This window comes from Coenobita brevimanus, chromosome 33 (genome assembly GCF_032717465.1).
Source record: "Coenobita brevimanus isolate Jiangsu-jjx chromosome 33, ASM3271746v2, whole genome shotgun sequence".
Classification (NCBI taxonomy): Eukaryota; Metazoa; Arthropoda; class Malacostraca; order Decapoda; family Coenobitidae; genus Coenobita; species Coenobita brevimanus.
Genome location: NC_136986.1, coordinates 12,740,406 through 12,765,657, shown reverse-complemented (window position 1 = coordinate 12,765,657; position 25,252 = coordinate 12,740,406). Strand labels below are relative to the sequence as shown.

The following is a 25,252-nucleotide window of genomic DNA, read 5'->3' as shown; positions in this document are numbered from 1 at the left end:
AAACTGTCATCTCATCATCTTGAACGGGTTTAAGAAGAGATTAACACTAGAATATGGTGCTAGTCATGAGAAAGTGTTATGGAAATGAAGTAGAGCCACGGCTTTGTATTTTTCTGCATCTGAGGTATCTATTTGTGAAAGGTTGAAAATCTAGTGCAGATTAGTGTAAAACAGGTGTAACTTGTAGCTTGTAGTATACATGTTACAATGTAATCAAAGAGAACACCGAGCCAAAACACAATTACTTAAATGAAATTAATATTAGTAATCCAGTATGATAAAAATTTGTCACGGAGTACCTGGTACCTATACTTGCTTCGAATAATATGCAATAGCCTTTATTCCTACAGGATTATCATAGGCTGAATAAAAAGTCACTTCCACCTAATGTTGCACTGCAGCTTCCATACGTTCACAATATTACATTATTTTTGGCAGTTTCTATGGCGCAACGATAAACGTGACGGCGCTTCCAATAGAACCCTACTGGCAAGAGGCAATTGAAGGCAACACCACCAGGTACTCAGGCACTGACTACAATCAGCTGGTTACGGTTGGCCAAGCCCTGAATTTTACTTACCGAGTCCTTCCATCACGCAGCTGGATCGAGGTGAGAATTATATACCTGTCTACATTCAAACTTTTGCTGTTACTATCTGTTGTTTTTTTTAAAGTAATTAATTTGAATATTACATACGAATATAATATCAGCATCGTTTAGGAATACTGTATTTAGTAGCCCACTTACTTTTTTATGTTAGCGATTGTTTAAAATGTGATCTCTAAAGATACTGCATTGTTTTTCACAATTATTATTCCAAAAGTATTCACTGCAAGGGTTTGGATTTGATCTCATTTTGGCTGCTACTGCCTGAAACCTAATTTCAAATAAGATGTCATCCCTTTTAAGGTGTTAATCAAACTCGATTTAGCTCTGGCATATCAGTGTTCTACAATATCATCCTTGCTGAAAACACCACAAAGCCAGCCAGGAGACAGGACGTGTGTGCTGGGCAATCCCCAGGTCCTGTCCTCCCCACTTACTATTATTTAACCAGCCCATACCCCACTGACCGGGCTAATGTATGGCCCGGCCTGCACTATGTGTGTAGGAAAACTTCGAATGAATGAATGAATGAAAGTAAACTTACTGAAACAGCACTTTCACATCTCCGCTGCCCTCAGGGATGATCGATGTCGATCAATGAAACATACAGTACAAACTGCTAGCTGTCGCTGGCATCGGTATCGTCAGTGCCACCTAAAACTACATGATAAACCCCAGGGATATCAGATTTGGTATATTTTATGAACCCCCAGTATGTACTTAGATAAGTTCAACCATAGTGCACCACTGTTTGTGAGCGATGTCGTGTGAGTGACGTCCTTTTTTTCTTGTTTGGTATGCACCAATGGGCTTCTTTCGACTCTATCCCTGTTTGATATATAACTAATTATTTATAGGATGTTATTATATTTTTTATTATTTAGAGGATATTATTAGATTTCTTTTCAAAAAGTTTGGTACCGAGAGCAGTAATTTATGTTTCATTCTGAATATTTATTCCCTAACTGGAAAAAAAACTAGAAAAAAAAAAATGCCTTAGCTCGTCCATTATCTCTGGACAGTTTGATGACTTGGTCCAGGGGATTGTTTTTACTCTGGAAAGAGTTCTCTCTCTCTCTCTCTCTCTCTCTCTCTCTCTCTCTCTCTCTCGTATTTAAAACACAGTGGAGGTGAAGGCATGATTCCCCGCCACCCCTCTGCTTCCTTGTGGCATAGCGCTTCTCGCATTTCACTGAAGCGTTGCATATCCTGCCATATTTTACTGACATTACTTTCCTGAAGTGAATGCCTCTGTCCCTCCCCAATAACGGAAGCCATATAGCAACCGCCAAGCAGGGAACCATAGTCCCCTTTCCTTTCCAGCTCTTGCTTGCAAAAGTTACCTGGTAGTCTCAATCCTCATGTATATAAACGATCAAATTAGGATCTGTCATCATTCTGTATTTCACACTGCCTATGATCACTAAACTTTAACCAATGTGTTCAATCCAGACATCTCGAAATAAACATGACGATGTTTTTAGGTTTTCCTCGGAAGAACAATACAGTATTATACTTGGAGCCTTAGGCTCGTACTTTATTAAGCACTAAATTGATCAGTTTCATTCAAATTAGGAAGGGCATCTTGCTGGTAAGCTTTAAGGAATGCTACATCATAACTTTAGTTCGAAACATTTCTCTGAAAGAGTTTATGGTAAAAATGACACACGAGATAATATATATATATATATATATATATATATATATATATATATATATATATATATATATATATATATATATATATATATATCAACTGGGGATTTCATTTCTTTCTTTCATTGTTATATTTACTTGCAGGTGACAGATCAGGTGCAGATTCGTAAATCATTCATGGCAACAGTGATATATGGTGTTATTCCTCAAGAACTGGAGAGGTGAGATTCAAAGCTAAGGGTAACCTTTTGCACTGCAGTATTCACTGGTTTTTATTGATAATCCGGTTTAACTGTGGATAGTTTTTTGCAGCAAAAGAAAACCTACACATTGTCAAAAGATAGAGATAGCCTATCTAATCTGAAACTGCCTAATATCTTATTAATTATAGATAACCTAAGTGATGAGGAAAATAGTTTTTGAATTTTGTTTTACTTGTAAAAGTGGGGTAAGTTGAAAATGAACCTGTCAGTGAACAAAATTCAGGAGCATTCTTCTACTGACTGTCTACAAATGTGGAACTGAATTCTGTACATATTACCTTCTCTTGCTTGTTGACAATAATGACACTTTTTCTTGGTTCACTTATGTTACTAAGCAACATTAGTAAGCCTAAGAAAGTCCATCCCATAATGAAGGGGTTAGAAACTGGCTCTGATAACTCATCTTTTAAAAAAGAATCTTATTTCAGCCGATGAAAAAAATGTCAGTACCAACGTGTTCCGCCAGTGCGTCCAAGAAGGACTATATATTCATCTATGAGAAAAATATATTACCTGTGCCTTATTCTCGGTTTTATTAGTGGTAGGTGGTGACGACCATCATCCACTCACTTCATGTAGTGCTGCCTACTTCTTCCTTAGTCTTTATCATTCTTTTTCTGTGCCTGCCCTCCTCTCTTCCTATTTCTCCCATCTTTCCTGTCACTTTTTATTGCTTTTCTTTCCTTTACAGGTGGCTTTACATTGAGTGACAAGCCAAATGGTTTCCCGTAAGCCAAGAAACCATTTACAGCGCTGGATGGTTATCATATAACCAAACCATACGTGCTCCCTACGTGTCAGCAATTGGGTAGGTGGAGGGTTAGTGCCCCTCCCCGTAAAACAAATAACTCAAAGTCAAATGGCCACCCCTTATGGGATTATGGCGTCAGACAATAGATAGACAGATAGAGTTTCGTTTCCCAACATAAACAGAAATAGGAAGGATATAATGGATGGGAAGATGATGATGGAGTTGTAAATATTGTACCGTAGCTTCTTGTAGTCTAACAATGTTCGATGGTATAGGAAATGATCTGGAGGGTTGCCTATGCATGGAGCTATGGGAAGATGATCAAGTGGGAAATATAAAAAATCTTTAATTTTATGGTACTGTTTCCAGATGGGACTTCAGTTTCAGCTGTAATAATAATAATAATAATAGTAATAATATTAATAATAATAATAATAGCGAGGCTGGTATTGTTTTCAATCTGTCCGTCTTTCTGTCCGTCTGTCCGTGTTTCTGTTGGCAAGATAACTTCGCAACCGCTCGAGATATCATTACAAAATTTTACAGGTCTGTAGTAGATAAAAAATCGATCACGAGTTCGAAATTAGTGAAAGTAGGCCAAGCTCTATGTGTCTGTTTCCATGATAAATTCACGATCGATCAAGATATCGTCACAACATTTTACAGGTGTGTAGGAGGGATGAAAATCTCTTACGAGTTTGAAACTTGTGAAAGTAGGAGGTCTGTGTATCTGTTAACACAATAACTTTGCAACCGCTCAGGTTATCACCACAGAACTTAACATGTATGTACTGCAGCAGGGATCGAAATTTTCTATGAGTTAGAAATTGGTGAAAGTAGGTCAAGATCTGTGTATCTGTTACCATGATAACTTTGCAAGATATCATCACTAAATTTTACAGGTGCGTAGTAGGGATGAAAATCTACAAGTTCGAAATTGGTGAAAGTAGGTCAATGTCATACTTCAAGCCGTGCTAGATATGTATTGGCTTGCGGCTGGTGTGATTCCCCAGTTGGGAGGGCCTCTGGTTATCGCCCACCTTACGAGGCAGAGAAATAATATTTTTCCCTGTCTCAGTGTGTGTGTGTGTGTGTGTGTGTGTGTGTGTGTTCCCATTTTATCTTATGAACGACTTGAGCTATCAACATGAAACTTTCAGGGCCTCAAGCTATGGCCCAAATCTTGGCCGAGTACGAAAGTGGGCAATCGGGGTCAAGGTCAAGGTCATCAAAATGGCTGCCAAAGTTCAACTACTTTTTATTGCCCGTCTTTAGCATCATTATATCTCATGAACGGCTTGAGCTATCAACATGAATCCTTCAGGGTATCAAGATGTGGCCAAAATCTTGACCGAGTTCGAAAATGGGCACTCGGGGTCTTGGTTTAGATCAGAAACATGGCTGCCAAAAATCAAGAATCATTTATAGACCGCCTGTGGTACAATTATATTTCGTAAACGACTTGAGCTATCAAAATGAAACCTTCAGCATATGAAGATATGGCCAAAATCATGGACTTAGTCAACAGCATATTCTGGCAGGCAATTAGCATTCGGATTCGGAATGCTTTTCTTTCATTCTTAATTATTATTACTATTGTTATTATTGATATTATTATAATTATTATTAGTTTTATTATTAATTTATTATTATTATTATTATTATTATTATTCGATAACAAATTCCTTCCTCTGGTTAGATGGAACAAATGGCTATAACATCTACAAACGTAGCCTCTTTATTTCTAACAATGTTTCCAGATGGGATTTGACGTTTCCCTATGATCAAACTGCTGCTAAATTCGCCATGGCCACGCCAGTCATAACACCCAGTTGGCTGAGCTTCTACTACCCTTTGAGTGGCCAAGTGTGGATCGGTGTCTTGGCTTGTACGCTGACTGTCTGCTTCACACTTGTCAAGGTAAACATGCAACTGGTCAGGAACGGGCGCATCCAGTATTAGTAATAACAGGCACCAGAAAACGGTTCCTTATGTTATTATTATTATTATTATTTTTGTCCTTGTTGTTGTTCTTATTGTGGTTGTTGTTTATCATTATATTAAATTTAGTCTTGGGACATTCTCAGTTAGCAGCCCCGGGCCGTCTTTCAGTATTTTTTTCTTATGCAAGAAAGAAGGAACCAAAGGCCAGGGGCCCACAAACCGTTCCTTCAAAAAAAAAAAAAAAAACAATACCAAAGAGAGCCAAATTCAAGATCCGTTCATTGCGAAATGCCTGGACACATATCGTTTGAAAGACTGGAGATCATAGGAAGTAGGAAATAGAGACAAAGGGGGACAGTTCCAGAGTTGACTTGTTGCATAAATGAAGGATTGAGAGTAACGGTTATCTCTTGCATTAGAGAGTTGGACAGAAAAGGAACGAAAGTTTGTTGCTAGAAGGGTGCTATGCGCCCGTCGTAAAGGTGGAGGGATACAAGCAGAGAGTTTAGAGGAGCAGCGACCATTGAAGCAGCGACAGAAAAGAGATAAAGATGCAACAGTGCGGCGAAGAGACAGAGGTTGAAGGGAGCCAGTAAGAGAAGGAGAGTTGATGAGACAAAATGAGAAGAGCTGTATGTGGGGAGCCTCCTCACAGATGAAAGTTGTTCTCTAAACAGGGGCGAATGAAACCCGTGTATAAAGTATAAAAAAAAAACGTGTATAAAGTCAAACACTGTGCAGCGGTAAAGAAGGTACAGAGTCGGCTTAGCACACCTAATCTCTTGGAAGCAGATTTTCCAAGAGTTGCAATATGATCTTTCCAAGATAAGTCCCGAGTGAATGAAATCCCAAGCATGCTCAAGGATGATGCAGGATTGAGCTGGATATTATTAAACATTAGTAGGTACTCCTGTGGAAGATTGTGTCGGGTTGATAGGTGTAAAAACTGAGTCTTTGAAGCATTAAAAACAACAAGACTACTTTTACCCCAGTCAGAGATACGAGCCAAGTCAGACATTAGGTTTGCCATAGCCTCATCCCTTATTTGTTGAAGTAAGTGCTGAGATGGACATTGCGGAACCGAATAGAAAAGTGAAGGGTGGAATCATCAGCGTATGAGTGGGCAGGGTTACATGTACAGCTTAGATGGTCATTGATGAATAAAAGGAAGAGAGTCGGTGATAGGACAGAGCCTTGAGGAGCACCACTGTTGATAGATCTAGAAGAACGATGGCCATCTACAACAGTGGCTATAGAATGACCAGAAAGGAAGCTATAGGTGAAGGCACAGATAGAAGGATAGAAACCGTAAGAGGGCAGTTTGGAAATTAAATATTTATGGTAGACTCAATCGAAAGCCTTTGAGATGTCAAGTGCGATAGTTAAGCTTTTGCCAAAGTCCCGGTAGGAGGATGACCAGGAGTCTGAATGGTAGGTGAGAAGATCGCCAATGGAGCATCCCTGACGGAACCCATACTGACGATCAGAAAGAAGGTTGTGATGGGAAACATGCTTTAAATTTTTTTTGTTAAGAATTTACTCAAAAATTCTTGAGACACAGGATGTTAAAGTACTTGGACGATAGTTAGAGGGTTGGGAATGGTCACCCTTCTTTGGGATTGGCTGAATGAGAGCAAACTTCCAGCAGGAAGGAAAGGTATAAGTTGACAGACAGAGGCAAAAGAGTTTACCTAGGCAGGGTGTAAGAACAGTGGCACAGTTCTTCAAGACAACAGGAGGGACTCCGTCAGGCCCATATGGCTTGTTAGTATTAAGGCCAGCGATATAAGAAAATACATCAGCTGAAGAAATTTTAATGTCAGCCATGAGGAAGTCAGAGAGTGGAAGTGATGGAGGAACAGCCCCGGAATCATCTAAGGTGGAATTGGAGGAGAAAGTCTGAGCGAAGAGATCTGCTTTATCAGTAGAAGAAATAGCTACAGAGCCATCAGAATAGAAAAGAGGAGGGAAGGATGATGAGATAAAGTTGTTAGAAAGGTTTTTGGCAAGGTGCCAGAAGGAGCGGGAAGAATTCGAGCTGGAGAGTTAAGAGCATTTAGTACGGATGAAATTATTTTTCGTGGAGAGAACAGACTTAGCACAATTCAGTCCAGAAACATAAGCGAGATATGATTCAGGGGTGGGTTGGTTTTGGTACCTTTTGTAGGCCCTTTCCTTGCTGCGGATGGCATTAGAACAAACGTGATTAAACCAAGTCTTTCTTGCATTAGTCAAAGGATATGAGATGGGAATGTATGCTTCCATGCCCGAGAGAATAACCTGCGTAATGTGCAATGCACACCCAGATGCAGTACTCTCTGAGTCTCCCAATCTGCAGCTCCAAAGTGCGACAGTCGACGTTTCTTTGGTGGGTCCACAGGCCGTACAGGAACAATAGGACAGGTCAAGGTAATTAGGTTGTGATCGGAGGAGCCCAACGAACAGATTAACAGTGTAAGCAGAAGGATTATTTGTAAGAAAGAGGTCAAGTATGTTAGAACTCTCTCCAAGGCGGTCAGGGATACGGGTAGGGTGCTATACAAGCTGCTATAGATCATTACGGATAGAAAAGATGTAGGTTTGTTCACCAGGTAGATCAGTGAAAGGAGATGAGAGCCAAAGGTGGTGGTGAACATTGAAATATCCTAGAATGGAGATTTCAGAGAAAGGAGAAATGGAGAGAATGTGTTCCATCAGTGAAGTAAGACAGTCGAAGAATTTTTCATAGTCAGTAGCTAAGTAAGCAGCACAGATATATTTAGCCAGAGAATAACAAGAAAGCCGACGCTAGAGAGTAGAGAATTGAGAAGAAACAAGTTTAGGAACACGAGAGTAAGATAAATCGTTGAGTACACATATACAACAGCCACCTTTGGCTTTGAAATGAGTATAGAGAAGTAGGAGGAAACTGAAAAGGGTTTGCTGTTAGTTGCCTCAGACAGCTGAGTCTGAGACAGGAAGAGAAGGTGAGGTTTAGAGGAGGAGAGGTGATGTTCGACGGAGAGAAAGTAAGAGGAAAGGCCGCGAATGTTGCAGAAATGAAGAAGATGTGAGTTTGACAGTGGTTCCAGGCATCTCTCTGAGTAGCCACACACGTAAATATATTTTCACAAGGTAGATGTTTCTGTTTAGCTCCTTCAGGATTTTTTTCACAAATGTGCTTTACTCTAGCAAAGCACAGTATGGTTCTTCATTTTAGTGAAGGCCCATTTGGTGCCAAATATGCCTATTGCCATTGTTCTTTACTGTTTTATACTAACAGAGGACAATGATTCATTTAACCCTCTCATTGTCGCGTTTTCTTTTTCTTCCATTTTATATAACATGAGCCAACAGGATATGATATTTATTTAATTGAATGTGTCAATGGAGACAATTGCTTATTCTCGTACCATGAACACTCCCTTGGTCAGGTTAATTCTACTATCTTTTCCAGTTAACTCCAGACGATATGTTCAACTGAGTCTTTAACAGGAGACTCACAGGTGGAAATCAGAGTGAGCAATAAAGAAATGTAATGGAAAAAATATTAGTTTCATTTTACAGCTATAAGTACAACGACTCTTCTTGGATGATGTTAGATTCATGCAATAGGAAAATAAAGAATATATATTGCTGCTTTTATACAGCATAACATTAAACACTTTGCTGAAATATATATTTATGGTATAGATGAGTAAAGAGTGGGTTCAGATTGTTATTTCCACCCCGAGCCTCTGCTACAGCCACCACTGTCATGTAAGTGGTAGGCAACTTCACACTTGCTGACTTCTTGAAACCATAGCATGGAATTGTTAATTAATTCTGCTTTCATACAGTATTAATTTGTCTGCTTTTTTCGACGAAGAAAGAACTTTAGCCATTCCTAATTAAATGAACTCTAAAAAAATGAATAATACATCATAATCTCACTATAACCAATATCTGACTATTCCATAACAATTTCACTATTGTACAGCGTGCTATATGTAGCCGAAAAATTACATTGAAAAAGTAGAAAAAGATCGAAATTACTTTACGAATCTGGACATATCAAGCAGCTCCGCCGAAAAAAAAAAAAAATGATGCAAATGACATCATCAGAGTTGTGTGTCTTCCTGACGGTAGCAGATGCGTGAAGGTGCACTTTCTTTTATGACTGGTATTATCAAAACCATTCACTGTCCGATACATCACTGCTCGCCCCTATGACACAATAAAGAAACAGCTACGCACTCATATCGTTGTATATGTATATCATTGTATATGTATGTTTTACAGATTACGAGGAGAAAAACGTGGCAAACGCGGCATGGAGTGCTGAGTACTGGATCAGTAGTGCTGGAGTCTGTGGGTACCCTGTTGGGCCAGGGACTGTACGGACGCCTCTCAACCAGCCAGTCCAACCACATCCTGGTCGGCACTTGGTTGTTCTTCGGTGTTGTGGTGGGCACAGCATATCGCGCCAGCCTCATCGCTTCCCTCACCCTCCCAAGGCTGCCACCCAGACCAGAGACAGTTGAGGACCTGGTCAAAGTAGTTGACAGGTAAGATATCGAAGAACAAATGTTTGGATGCAAAGGTACTGGATGAAATTGAAAAGTAAGTTAATGCTGGGCCCTTTGGTTATTTATCTCTGCTCTATCACCGCATCAAAGTTCTTAAACTCTTAGTACTATTTTGCCCCTCATTCACCAACACATCACACAGTGAGTTAGTTTTCACCCAGCAGCTGGTGTTTTATTCAAATCCTTTGATACGTTACTTTCAGACCTGATTGTTCGAAAGCAGGGCAACACTGAAAGAATCAATAAATGGTGTTCTCAAGTACCACGTAATACATCATCCACTTAACCATACTTGAAATATTCCATCCCTCAATATTCATCTCCGGCTTTCCTATATTCTTTTTCTCTTTACTTTTGTGCTTACCGCCCTTGTAACCTTATTCACTTTCACATCCATTGTTCTGCAGATATATCACTGCCGTACAGACTTTCGCTTATGCCTCCTCCACTGTCTGCATTAATACGTGGACTGGATCCGCACATCCTGTGGCACTTTGGAAATTATTCAGTTCACTGCTTGTCGTATATTCAGAAAGTTGTGTAACTTTATTATTATTATTATTATTATTATTATTATACTACAATAGGATAAATGCAATGAATGTGCTGTAATAAGCGATATAGAGAAAGACCAAATAAAAATACTATAGCTCTTTCAATTTACCTTGCCCGTTTTTTTTTTTATTTGTAACTTTTCAGGAAACTCAGTGGCAGGGAGAGACAGTACTACGTCTTGCTTCTTTTCCATAGCACTTTTTCGTGACTAGCATCATATCTTGGTTTTAATTTACTGTCACAAGTTAGCATTCGAAATGCAAATATGGCAATTTTAGGTAAATTTTAAAGTTAACAGAAAATTACTAAATGTATCTGGAAGTTAAGTTTTGGTGTTGCGTTATTCTATGGGGCCTTAGTAGTAATACTAACTAAACAATTTTAATTTGTACATGTTACAGGGTGACAATAAGATCTTTTGATGGTTCATACAAGAAGTTCTTTTTAAACTCTGAATCAAGTGCCTATAGAGAACTTGGGAGCATGCTTGTCGGGGAAGATGTTATGGACGGACTCAACGCAGCTCTGAAGATGAAGTGAGTTGGTTTTGCTTACAGTGATATTTTTTTCTTTGTTTAATAACAGAACAGAGGAAGGAAAAACAAATCACAGGAAAAAAAAAAAAAAATCCATACACCAAATTACTGGTATCCTTGATTCATAAAAATCAGTAACATTTGGGCTTGAACAGCTGTAGGTTGAAGTTTAGAGGGAAACAACTCTGGGGAAGTGAGTTGCAAAGAGATGCAGTTCAGGGAATAAAAGATTTCTGATAGGTGGAAGTTCTGCAATTTGGCAGTGTTACATTCTAGTCATGAGCGTTACCAGATGCCCATATAGCATAGGGGATGGCATGCAGAGGTGGCATAGTGGATGCAACTTCGTCTGAGCATTTGTCATAAAATCTATCTATCTATTGCCAGACTACTTAATCCCATACGGGGTGGCCACAAACAAATCACCTACACGTCTCCCTGTCCCCCTCCATTTCACTTCCCTGTTCCCAGCTCACACACCCCCTCTCTCATATACCTCTCCACTTCCCTCCATCTCATCCTTGGCCTCCCCTTCCCCCTCTCCCCCTCCACGTCACATACACTCTCCCCTTCAGTCTCTCACTCTCTATCCTCTCCACATGGCCAAACTAGCTCAATGTGTTTCTCCTAAAGCTTTGTATCACATCCACATCCACACCACAACGTTCCTTCACATCCTCATTTGTTGGCCTGTCTCTCCATGTGATTCTACATGCTCCTCTCAAATAACTCATTTCCACTGCTCTCACTCTTGACCTGTATCCCTCCAACAAGGTCCAAGTTTGGCTTCCATACGTTAGAGTTGGTATCACAATACTGTCATGTAGTAACTTTTTCACCTCCATGCTCACTTCCCTGTTCCTTATTACTGCTTTCAAAGAACCAACAATATTTCGTCCTTGTTGTACCTTTTCAAGCACTTAACCTTCAGAACTTTCATCCTTACTCATCACACTACCCAAGTACTTAAACATACTCACATTTTTCATTTCCTCCCCATCTAACCTCACTCTCCATTCACTGACTTCACTTCTCTTGAAGACTCTTCCCTACATTCACCTTTAGATTCCGTTTCTTACACACTTTCCCAAACTCATCCACCAAGCCTTGCAGCTCCCCTTCATCTTCACTTAACAACACAGTATCATCTGCAAACAAGAGTACAGGGAGTTTTCAAACACTGCCCTCTCTCATTAGGGCCACTCCAATATCCACTTCCCTACCTTGTATCACTTTTATAACCCCATCCATACACAGATTGAACAACCATGGAGACATGATGCATCCCTGTTTCAACCCAACATTCAAATAGAAAAATTCACTCAGTTCACTATCCACACGCACTGCAGCATTAGCCCCCTCATACATACTCTTCACAGCATTCAACAACTTCCCATCTACTCCATATATCCTTAATACTTTCCATAATCTTTGTCTATCCACCCTGTCATATGCTTTCTCCAAATCCATGAAGGCAGCATACAACTTCTTTCCCTTCTCTAGAAACTTTTCCACTAAGGATCTAAAAATGAATATTTGATCTACACAACCTCATTCCTTGCTAAAACCTCCTTGATCTTCTCCAACAAATTCATCTATTATTTCCCTAACTCAGTCAATAAGTTAGTATCCTACCATACACTTTTCCTATTACACTAAGCATACAAATGCCTCTACGATTACTACACACTTCTTTTTCCCCTTTTCCTTTGTACAAGGGAATAATTCTCCCTGACTTCCAATCCTCCGAGACTCTACGTTTCTCCCAGGCCAACCTTCACATTTTCCACATCCATTGTATTACAATCTCTCCCCCATGCTTCACCATTTCACCACACACTCCATCAAATCCTGGGGCTATCCCCGATTTGACTTTCTTCACTGCTTCTACAACTTCCTTCCTACTGATTTCCTCCTCTTTTCACACAGCCCTCCTTCTCCCAGCCATTCCCAAGGCACTTATTCTCACATTACTTTAATTCTCTATGTTCAATAATTCATTAAAGTGTTCCCTCCATCTGCTCACTTTTTATCCCTTCTCCACTAGTAATTTACCGTTTTTATCTTTCCCCTACTAACTTCATTGCCACCCTGTCTAACTCTCTTTAACTCCTTCCAGAACATTTTCTTACATTCCCTCCACTTTACACTCAAATTCCTTCCAAATTCCTCATCCACTCTCTTACTCTTACAAATCTTTTCACCTCTCTCTTTCTGTCTACAAACAACTCTCTCTTCCATCTCTCAACTTCTACCACACCCATATTTCTCTTCCAATCACTATATGCTTTCTTCTTTTGTGCCACAGCCTGTCTGACCTCTTCATTCCACCATGCTTTTCCTTGCACCCTGTTTCGTCTTCTCTTCACCCCACTCACCACCTCATGCTGGACATATTTCTTCTGTAAATATTTGGACACATCTTCCATGTCCTCCATCTGCTCCAGTCCATAATTACCATAGCGTTCCTTCACTTCTCTCTTATATTCTGCCTTTTTCTCATGTTCTAGTAACCTTTCCACTCTCCTTGCATCTGCTCCTTCCTTCCGTTCTTCCCTTCTTCTATTTCTCCATTTTACTTGGACCTTGATTCCGACCACCACCAGCCTTTGTATACTCTTGCATCCATCAGGCTGCACTCCTTCGCTTCCTTTCAGCCACACATACATAATCAATCATTGCCCTCCTTTTATTCAGTTCACCACCCACCCTTCTCATTACTCGCCATGTATACCTGTGGATCATTTTGTGTCTGAAGAGGGTTTTGGCTATCACCAACCCCCTCCCAGCACGAATGTCCACTAAAGCACTGCCATTCTCATCTGTCTCAGCAGGCACACCCCATTCACCAACTACTCCATCTACCTTCACATTCTCTACTTTACTATTCATATCACCGATCAAAAACACTCTCTCATTCCTTTCAAACTTTTCCATGCACACTTCCATATTTGTCCATAAAAGTATTGGTAAAATAATGGAAGAGAGACAATATTCCTTCTTACCTATAGGGGAGGAAGTATATTTGTAATATCAAGGTTACTGATAATTCCAACAACTTTATTCTGAATTTTTGTCTAGTTGTTTTATTACAACCTTTCCCCATTCTTTTCACAAGGTGAGCATTATTCCAGCTGAGAGGACACATGACTCTTATTAACTATAGCTAACTGCTAGTCAGTGAAGAAGCAACGAACTCGGTACAATAATCCAAGTTTCTTTGAGGCGATTTTAGCAAGTGATCTAACATGAGAGGTACAGATGAGGGCACTGATAAGTGAGACACCGAGGATTTCAATACTTTTGGAGATGGAATAGTAATAGCATCGAAGATAGTATAGGAATCTTGCAATATCTGTCTATTAGTAAACTGTATATATTTGGTTTTACTAGCATTAATTGAGAGAGGGTTATTTTGTCCCCATTCAGTGATCCTAGATAAGTCTTGATTTATTGAGGTGGCTGTACTGAGTTGTGAGTTCGAGGTATAAAATTTTGTGAATGGATGTTTAACCCATGGATTACGTAATTACTTTATCTCTCTCTATCTCTCCGTCTTTGTGTAGCACTATGTGTAAGTTTACGTATTGGTTGAGTTGTTTACGGTGATGCACGGCCAGCACAGCGTGAGCTGTGGCTCGTAGCGCAATGTTACCCAGCCCCAGCTGTGGCTCGCAATCCATGGGTTAAGTGTGAATGAACTGTGAAGTGTTGAGTCATCGACGTATGAATGAAATGATTGAGTGACATATAACAGATCATTAATATGAAGTAGGAATATGTTTCGAGCCAGAACTGATCCTTGTCGCATGCCATTGGTCATTGAGGGATATTAGAATATACATCATCTACTTTTACTCTTATATTTCGCTCGCTGAGATATGAGGAAATCAGAGGAACAAAAGATGTTAGACCATAGCAAGGGAGTTTGGATAGCAGGAAATGGTGCCACACTCTGTCAAAAGCTTTAGAAATATCAATGGCCACTGCATCACTTTCTCCATGTTGGTCAACTGATTGATGGATGGTATGAGTCAGGAGATTGAGTATATCAATAGTGGATCTTTTGTGGGGAAATCCATACTTCCTATCACTAATTAAGTTGTTGAATTCAATATGTTTAATTCTGCGATTATTCAATGCAGTTTCAAATACTTTACCAAGAGAAGACGTGATAGATAATGGTCTGTAATCAGAGGGGTCAGAGAAACTTCCCTTTTTAAGACCTGGGTTGGTATTGACTGCTTTCCAAGAATTAGGGAATGAAGAATTACGTAAGCATAGCCTGAATAATTTAGCTAAAGCATAAGCAAGTTCTGGGGAGCACTTTGTCAAAACAGTTGGAGGAATTCAATCTTGGCCTGGACCTTTGTTGGTTGGTAAATTGTCTAGTATGGATTGTATGTATCTAGTCTGTAGTTTAAGTGGAGCAATTTCAGGAGTCATGTTCTAGTACTTGGACGTTCTAGCTGACTTCTTGTAATGTAGCAATTCTTGCAGATATAATAGTAAGGATATGCACTATACCACGTGAGTCATTTGTAATGTTAGTCTGAAGATTTTAGTGGGGTAATGGGTGATGACTTGTTACAATTTTTTTTTTTTTTTTTTTTTTTTGCTGTTTCGGAGATACGGTGACTGACATAAAGTTACTGGGATGCTTGCATTAATAAATTTGATTCTTTTATGTATGTTAATCTTCTGTCATATACATTTGCAGTAGAAAAAAATAACTATTATACTGTATATGAAAAAAATGAAAAAGTAAAAAATAAATGTATCGGCATTAACAATTATAAATGAGTACAGTAATTTTTGTTCTACTTCACATACAGTATATTATACATCGTCTTACGTTACTGTTTAAAATAAGATAATTTACTATCATGATTTTTAACAATGTGTCTGAATCAGGGTGTAAGCACCAGATCCCGTTCCTTGAAGTCCAGCAGTCCCTATACGTACTGTACAATACACCTTCACATGTCACCATTTCTGCACTAACATCTGCCATCCATATTTAAAACATGCTAAGGCTGTCTACACAGGACTGGTGTACTGGTATCAGTGAGGTTGTCGTTTCAACATGTTAGCGGGTCTGATAGCAGATCGTAAAGTCTGCTTTTTAATGAAATTCAAATCCATAAACTGTTCTCGCCCCAGCAGGGATTTGAACCCTCATCGATTGGAATGTGAGAACACCTGTCCACCGAGTCGGCCACCGACAGATAAAGATAATTATCACCTAGGGTCCATTTCTTAAACCTCATTATCATCCACCTTTCGCAAGGTGTCTGTGTGTCTGTCTGTCTGTGTGTCTGTATGTGTATCTGGTGCCAACATGTCTCGAAAAGATGTGGATGAATTTTCACCAAACCTTCGGGATATAGCAGCTATCTGGATGTGCGGAAGCCTAGTACTTTGGTGTGGATTTGATCAATGACGGCCGAATGTCAAACGGCAAATGTTTTTTTAATATTGTTGCGTCCCCACCCCACATTGCCACAGGCTCCAACAACAGTAGTGCAGTACAGGAAGGAAGTACTGCCCTGCTCGACTGGTGCTACAGTCTACTCCCTTGATCTTCTAAGCTGTACATCTAACCCTATCCACTCATACGCTGATGACTCCACCCTTCACCTTTCCATTCGGTTCCTGCAACGCCCACCTCAACAGTTACTTCAACAAACAAGGGATGAGGCTATGGCACACCTAATGTCTGACTTGGCTCGTATCTCTGACTGGGGTAAAAATAATATGGTTGTTTTTGATGCATCTAAGACTCAGTTCTTACACCTATCAACCCGACAAAATCTTCCACAGGTATACCCACTAATGTTAAAAATATTCAGCTTAATCCTGCATCATCCTTGAACATGCTTGGGCTCCCCACATACAGCTCTTCTCAATAGAGTGGAGTCAAAGGCTTTTTGTCTTATTAACCCTCCTCCTCTTACTGACTCCCTTCAACCTCTGTCTCTTCGCCACACTGTTGCATCTTTATCTCTTTTCTATCGCTACTTTAATGGTCACTGCTCCTCTGAACTCTCTGCTTGCATTCCTCCACCTCTACGACGGGCGCGTAGCACCCGTCTGGCAGCAAACTCTCATCCCTTTTCTGTACAACTCTCTAGTGCAAGAATTAACCGTTACTCCCAGTCTTTCATTTATGCAACAGGTCAGCTCTGGAACTGTCTCACTCTGTCTGTATTTCCTGCTGCCTATGATCTCCAGTCTTTCAAACGCAGTGTGTCCAGGCATCTCAAAATGATCGGATCTTGAATTTGGCTCTCTATCGTATTTTGTTTTTCTCTTGGAGGGAACTGTTACTGCGGGCTCATGGTCTTTGGTTCCTTCTTCCTCGCATAAAAAAAAAAAAAAAATTGTTCTTCCTATGGTCAGCCTTAGGTGTACAGTACACAAGATCAGCTCAAGCATGGTGAATAAACACTGACTTCTTAAGTTCACTGTCTTTATTTTCCAGATAACTACACTTAATGCTTTCCAACTTCACTATTCTCACAAGCACTGGAGCTATACAAACTTTACTAACTGCAGTTACTCTTAATGCTTGTCAGCACTTAACTATTTTCACAGGTACTTTTGGCAAACAAACTTTACTAAACACTTCACTGTTTGCCAACACTTCATTGTTTTCACAAGTACCGAAATTATACAAAGTGATACTGCACTGACACTGCACTACACTCAAATTGAACTGAACAGCGACCAAACCTGACCTAGTCTCTTTTCCATCCTTTTATAAGCTTGCAGTGTTCGAGAATGAGCTACATCTCCACAGTCCTGGTGTATTCTAGAGAGAGAGAGAGCACTGTTACGAACTCCGAGACAACCAAAACATGCAACTTTTCTTACAGTACATAACACTATAAATTATTTAGCATACAAACTTAGAATGAATTGCATAATTTAATGATCACATAACTAAAACATTATTAAAGAAAAAGAGCACAAATATCTATGCATAACTTACGAAACAAATATGCTCACAACCAGCAGGCAAATTGGCAACTCTGACTCGTGCCTGAACCTACGATAAAACTCGGGAAATGTCAAGAATTCTCTAGCAATACCTAAATGGCAAATCTCGCTTCTTAACACTACCCCCGCCCTAGTTCCTTGTCGTCCCGACAGAACTATACAGTATATGCAAACTTAAACCTTAATCCTAATGTAACATTCAACTACACACATAATAACCTTTCAACTTATCATGTCTTCTTCCATGCCACTTCCGACGATGTCCTTGTTCCTCCACACAGTCCACTCCTCTTGGAAGGTCTTGGTCCTCTTCGGGATTCACTTCTTCGCTTGGGAAACTGTCACCATCCTCTTGCACTTCAGCTCCTTGGTCCTCTTCAATATCCTCAGCTGTAGGTGAGCACGATTGCTTAGAGACGTCCTAGCTGTACTGTCCTAGCCCATGGCACTGCCACAGACGGTTCACGTATACCACCTTTGGGTGAGGCTTCCTGCCTCCCCAAATCTGATACGTTACGTCTGATAGGTGGTCCAATACAGTGTAAGAACTGTCCCATGGGCTCTGCAGCTTTGGCGACTGTCCCATCTTTTGCTGAGGATTGTATAACCAAACTTGGTCACCATCTTTGAAGCTCACTTCACTTGCCTTGGCATCATACTAGCACTTCATCACCTCTCCTGAAAACTTGAGGGTTCCTCGCACTTGATGATGTACCTCAACCAGCCTTTTCTGAAGGTGCTTCGCATAGCTGGTGGTGTCTGTAGGCAGCTCTTCACCAGGTGGTCTTCCCATTAACAAGTCAATGGGTAAGCGTAACTCGTGGCCCAACATCAGCTTTACAGGGATGTAGCCGGTAGACTCATGGAATACAGACCGATGTCTTCAACAATGCAGGTAGTTCCTGGTCCCATTCTGTTTGTCCATCTATGCAGTGCTTGGCCAGTTCTTGTCCAAGGGTCCAGTTGAATTTCTCCACCATCCCATCAGACTGTGGCCTTAGAGGGGTCGTCCTGGTCTTCTTGATCCCCAATAAGTTGCAGCATTCACGGAACACAGCAGACTCGAAGTTTCTACCCTGGTCAGAATGTAGCTCTTGTGGCAACCCAAAACGACAGAAAAACTGGTCAACCAACATCTTAGCATCAGCCTCATAGGCTTCTGGCCACTTTGTGAAGTAGTAGTGAATGGCCGAGGCCTAGCAATGTCCACTGCAACTCTTTCCATCAGTGCACCACCTGCTACAGCTGAAGAGGGGCGCAACCATGTTTTTTGGGTCCCATCTTGGCACAGCATACATCGCAGGCCCGACATCGCTCTTCAACATTCAGATGCATGCCAATCCAGTAAAACCTCTGTCACAGCCAGCTTAGGGTTTCCTTTACTCCAAGGTGACCACTAGTGATCTGTTTATGGGACTCATCCAAGATCTTGGACCTCATCTTCTTTGGAACCACCAGTTGCCAATACTTGCTGAGGCCATTGGCTGTCTCCCACTGACACTCCAGTAATCCGTTGTTCAGACAAAGAAGGTCTCGCTAACTCCAGTAGCTCTTGGTTCCAGGGCTTAACCTGGAAACTTCTTCCCATGATGGTCGCACTGTACTCTGCTGCAGCCACTTTAGCACAGGTTTTATATCTGCATTCTCCATTTGCATGCTCTTCGGGTCTTCTCCATCTGACGTTGACCCTGTCACTGCAGTACGACTGCATTTCTTACCATGATTTTCCTTTTTAATACACTGCAGGCACTCTGGATCACAAGGCCAACGACTCAGGCTGTCAGCATTGCCATGTACCCGCCCAGGACGGTGCTGCACCTCATAATTGTGCTGGTTTAGCTTCCCAAGCCACCGTGCCATTTGTCCTTCTGGATTCTTTAGCATTTTCAGCCACTTAAGTGCAGCATGGTCCGTCCTGATGATGAAGCTTAACCCATACAGGTAGGGATGGAAGAAATCAAGGCTCTTCATCACTGCCAAGAGCTCCTTATGGGTCACACAATAGTTCTGCTCAGGTGGGCTGGGCTTCTTGCTGTAATATGCTACCACATACTATTTTTCATTCTTCTTCTGTGACAGGACTCCACCAATGCAATGGTCACTAGCATCACAGTCCAAGATAAATGGCTGACTCTGATCAGGGTACGGCAATACTGGAGAGCTAGCCAACGCATGCTTGACTTCGTCGACGGCTTTCTGAGACTCTGCTGTCTACACAAAATTGTGCCTCTTCCTCAACAACTTGCACAGAGGTGCAGCTATTGTTGCAAAGTCCTTGACAAAACGCCGATAGTAGGTACAGCTGCCAGCACTCCCGCGTGTTACAGGGGCATGAGGGTTTGAAGAGATGTGGCACCACTGTGATTATTTACTTCGAAACAGTCCACGTGAGTGAAGCGGAGTAACCTCGATATAGTTACGTTAAAGAAAGATGTTTGTTGTATGTAAATCCATTTCGCAAAGTTGACATTTCAACCCAAATAATTGATATGATTTATATTGTTCTACCTAAGGATAATAATCGCCCATATATGACGTATTATGACTGGCCACAGTTTTCAGGTGAACTAACGTGTAAAGGAGGGTGGGAGGGTAGGGAGAGTGTTCCCCAACCCCAACTGGGGTAAGAGGGAGGATCCCCCACATGGAATAGGAGAGAGGGGGGGGGGTGCTGTAAGCTTCGCACATGACACTGTGAGACGAGACAACATCTGCTTCATAACCCTCAATACGGTAACTCAGCAGTACCGAACAATCGTAAAATAATGAGTAACTTCATGAACTATGTTTATGTGAGGAATAAATCATGATAAAAAGAGAAAACTATATGTTTCAGTTTATGTATTAAGAAAATATTACGCTGTATAATCATAAACTGCGGGTGAAACCATGCCCATGACTTGAGAAGACACTGATCCAGACTGAGACTTGTGGATGGCAGCCTTCAGAGATCAAGGTCAGCCCACTTTAGTAGTGTTAATATTATCTTTATAATGATTATAACATCTTAGTCTAAAAGACTAAATAACATTGTGATCCTAGCATTAATACCTACACTGAGACAGAAATTGATAATGGAGTTAAATTGCTTAATAACTACCGTAATGAAGGATTTTGATACACTAAATGAATGTGGTTCTCTCTCTCTCTCTCTCTCTCTCTCTCTCTCTCTCTCTCTCTCTCTCTCCCTCTCTCTCTTTCCAATGTATATATACAGCAGTGTGTATATATATATATATATATATATATATATATATATATATATATAGAGAGAGAGAGAGAGAGAGAGAGAGAGAGAGAGAGAGAGAGAGAAAATGTGTGTGTGTGTGTGTGTGTGTGTGTGTGTGTGTGTGTGTGTGTGTGTGTGTGTGTGTGTGTGTGTGTGTGTGTGTGAGAGAGAGAGAGAGAGACAGACAGACAGACAGACAGACAGAGACAGAGAGAGATTCACTCTTTGCCTATATCGTTATTAGCCAAAAGCTGATAGTGTCATTCAACCTGTTAAGATTGTTCAGGCTAAATTTTCAAGCCATGTTCCCACCACCATCACCTCCACCACCTCTCATTCCATGACAAGCTTAATTTTTGGTAGTCTATAACGTTCATATAGGACTGTGCATTAAAGTGACACGATATTAATTGTTTATAAATAATATTGAGTAAAATGTTTTCAATTTTATAAAGTAAAAGGTGTCAAGATGTGGCTGAAGGTCTTGGCAATACAAGTGTTTGGGACGCTTTGTTGGTCCGATTCATTTCTTCTATCAAATTGATTTTGCTATTGAATGAAATCCATTTTAACTTTGACAGGAAGAAGGGATAACCTCGAACATTTTTTTTTTTTTACAGTCCACTAATCTATGCTAACTATTCCTGACCGCACAGTTGCTGGGTATAGAAACCATCCTGTCATATTCGTCTTGTTAATTCTGCACCCAGTCACACTTAAGAAGGTTGGGCAGCTAATCATGATTTAACCCAGGTTTCTTCACCTCGCCGGTGAGGAAGCTATATCCACTTTTGCCTTATAGTCTGCCAGAAACTAAACTTGTCACGGAATGAGAGGTGGTGATGGTGATGGTGGTGGGAACATGGTTCGAAAATTTAGCCTAAACAATCTTAACAAGCTGAATCACACTATTAGCTTTTGGCTAATAAGGATATAGGCAAAGAGTGCATCTCTCTCTCTCTCTCTCTCTCACACACACATTTTATATATATATATATATATATATATATATATATATATATATATATATATATATATATATATATATATATATATACCACATTCATTTAGTGTATCAAAATCCTTCATTACGGTAGTTTTTAAGCAATTTAACTCCATTATCAATTTCTGTCTCAGTGTAGGTATTAATGCTAGGATCACAATGTTATTTAGTCTTTTAGACTAAGATGTTATAATCATTATAAAGATAATATTAACACTACTAAAGTGGGCTGACCTTGATCTCTGAAGGCTGCCATCCACAAGTCTCAGTCTGGATCAGTGTCTTCTCAAGTCATGGGCATGGTTTCACCCGCAGTTTATAATTATACTGTCACGAATCAGTTCGTGACATTTCCCTTTTGTGAGAAGCCACGAACTATTAGTGGAAAACTCACTGTGTATCGCTCAGCTAACCGTTTCTCCCTCCATTTCGGAGTATACTTTTCAAATCATTCGTCATCGTTTTCAAAAAGTGACCGATTTAATGCACGTCACTAAGTGCGCTACTGAGCGATACAATTGTTTCTTTATCGTTGCCTCTGCTTCCCTCAACCGTTAGCCACGCCTTGCGTCCTGCCCATACAATGTATTTGAATTCAGTCCAGTTGTTGCTGCGACGGAGAGAGGTCCTGTGTTAGCAGTGTGAGGTCAGCTAGTACCCAAACTCCACAGTTCTTCAGTACTTCCATCCTAGTTCGGCTTGGGTGATACGCAGCATTCATCGACTATAGTATTTCCTTTGTGTATTTCCTAGTTTTAAGAGTTTAGTTAAGGTGTTTTTCCTAGGCGTAAGTATTTAGCTATTGCGTGAGTGAGTGAGCGAATGCGTCTCATTTAATTTGATTTGAATTGTAACGTTAAATTTATTTTGTGATTAATAAATTTAACAGTTCCTTTTTTTGAGCTCAATGTAAAGTAAAATCGTGTTTCATTTAATCCAAATTAAGCTTATTTTCCATATAGCTCCTAGCTTGCATAAACGTTTGCTTTCATAACTGGTACTTAGACCAGTCTTGTTGTATTAACGTAAAATCCGTTGTGCCATAGGAGTTAAGCATCAGCAAGGACCTGATTATTGTTATTAGTATTAGTTATTTATTGTCAAGGGTGAAGTAACTTTCTCCAGAGGCTAACAGTACAGTAATTCAGCAATTGTGAGTAATTAGTCTCTGCTGTGTACTGTGGAGAAAGTTTATAAATTCTCGTTCTCAGAGAGTCGTGCGAAGAAGCAGCGTAAAGTAATCATTGCTTGATGTAGCAAGACAATCATTGTCTCTGCTCTTCAATATTATTGAATATTATTATCAAATTAAATAATATTTAACCATTTATTTTAAAATTGCTGTGTTATTATAAAAACCCCGTGACAATTGGCGACCTCATTCCAGGATATTAACCCCTAGCTCTAAAGCTATTCACGAGATAGTGCTCACTCATTCATATTTAGGTATTTATCATTAAAGTTTATAGGCACAAGCTTACTGGTGTTTACCCTTAATTCAGCAAGTGAATTTTGCTTTATTAATCAATAGAATACTTAACTCTAGTTTATTCTTGGTAACGCCACACGATTTTATTCGCTCCTGGGAAGTCACCGTACTCATTGTGTTTATTATTGACAATAGTCTTCCCAGTCATTTACATTTTTGATTTATTCTTTGCCAGTTAACTGGATAAGACTGGTCACCACTAGCTTGTGTCTGTACTCTTTACTTGTGTTTATTAGCATTCGTTTGCGAAGCAGCAATCAGTACTGAGTCGCTAGTTATTTAGATTGAGTTTGCGATATGGCTACCACCATATTTTTACAGGAAGCCAAAGATATGGGTCTTACAGACCCAACTGAAATTAAAGAATACATACTCTCACGGCATAATCAGGAGCAGCAGCGCGAGAATGATGCCCGCGAAGAGCGTAAGATACAGCGCGAATACGAGCGAGAACAGCGCGAATACGAGCGTGAACAGCGAGACAAAGAACGAGAACACGAACGTGCCGAGCGAGAAGCACGCGAGAAACATGAACTTGAAGTGCTGAAGCTCAAGCGAGATTCCTTGGCTTCAGACACATCTGGTGCAGTTGGTTCAAGCTCCACGAGCGCTCTCCCTACACATGTTATGGCGACCCCACACATCAAGCTTCCCCCATACAAAGATGGCGAGCGAATCGAGCCATACATAGCTCGATTTGAAGACATGGCTCAGCTTTACCAGCTCGATGATGCAGCTAAGCGGCTTCAGTTTCTTAGCCTGTTTGAGGGCCCTGCCCTCGATATTCTCCACAGAATTCGTGGAGACAATCTCACGTATGAAGTGATGAAAGCTGCACTCATTAAGGCGTATGGTCTCACAGTAGACGACGCCAAAGCTCAGTTCATGCGAGCTCGTCTCCAAGATAAGGAGACAGCTGTTCAGTTCCTCGACCGTCTCACTGCTTACCTAGGTGAGTGGATGGAGAAAGATGAAACTCCTTCCACGCGTGAGGGGATATTTGACCTTATGCTGCGTACACAGCTAGAGAGGTCATGGCCTGCTGAGCTCATAGCACAGCTTAAGATCTGCCAGGTGAAAGATGCCAGCCAAATGGTAGAGAAGGCTGACGCATTCTTTACCGCATACGGGTATCAAACTCGCAAGCAGCAAAACACCTGGAACAGAAAACCTGATAAGTCTGGGAAGCCGTCTCAGACTGAACCCCAGCAACAAGGCCATTCTCAGAATAATGGCCAAGGTCCAAAACCGCAGTGGAAGGACCAGGGGCAAAACACTCAGAAACCTGAGTGGAAGAGGTACAACAAGTACCCTAACCAGCAGCAGTATCAGCCACGCAACCGACCTTTGGGACAAACTTTTTCACCACCAGCTCAAAAGAGGCAGGAAGCGAATGCAGCCTTCATTCCTCAGCAGCAGCCTGGTGGTCACGTCCCTACCAGTGTGGGTACTTCCCCACAGTTCACTAGTCCCACAGTGACAGTGAACCCCCCTCCACAGATGGCCAATGTTCCATCTTCCCAATATAACCCTCAAGGCACAATGTTTGCCACATCAATTCAGCAGCCTCATGAGTGGCTAGCTGCTTCCTCCACAGGCCCTCCCACAGGTGACAGTACCTTCCTTGTACAGCCAGGGTTTGTGGGAGGCATTCCTGTGAAGGTCCTGAG

General features: G+C 40.8%; 1 protein-coding gene across 1 annotated transcript in view; it reads left to right on the top strand.

Moving 5' to 3' along the window:
* LOC145395793 (glutamate receptor ionotropic, kainate 3-like) overlaps positions 1–15,780 on the top strand; it is a 36,985-nt gene extending 21,205 nt beyond the window's left edge. Inside the window, exons 2-7 of the mRNA XM_080269329.1 lie at positions 439–610; positions 2,408–2,484; positions 5,038–5,197; positions 9,482–9,747; positions 10,725–10,859; positions 15,774–15,780. Of these exons, the coding sequence (XP_080125455.1) occupies positions 439–610; positions 2,408–2,484; positions 5,038–5,197; positions 9,482–9,747; positions 10,725–10,859; positions 15,774–15,780 (817 nt within the window). The remainder of the gene's footprint in view (positions 1–438; positions 611–2,407; positions 2,485–5,037; positions 5,198–9,481; positions 9,748–10,724; positions 10,860–15,773) is intronic.
* Positions 15,781–25,252: the final 9,472 nt, after the last annotated feature.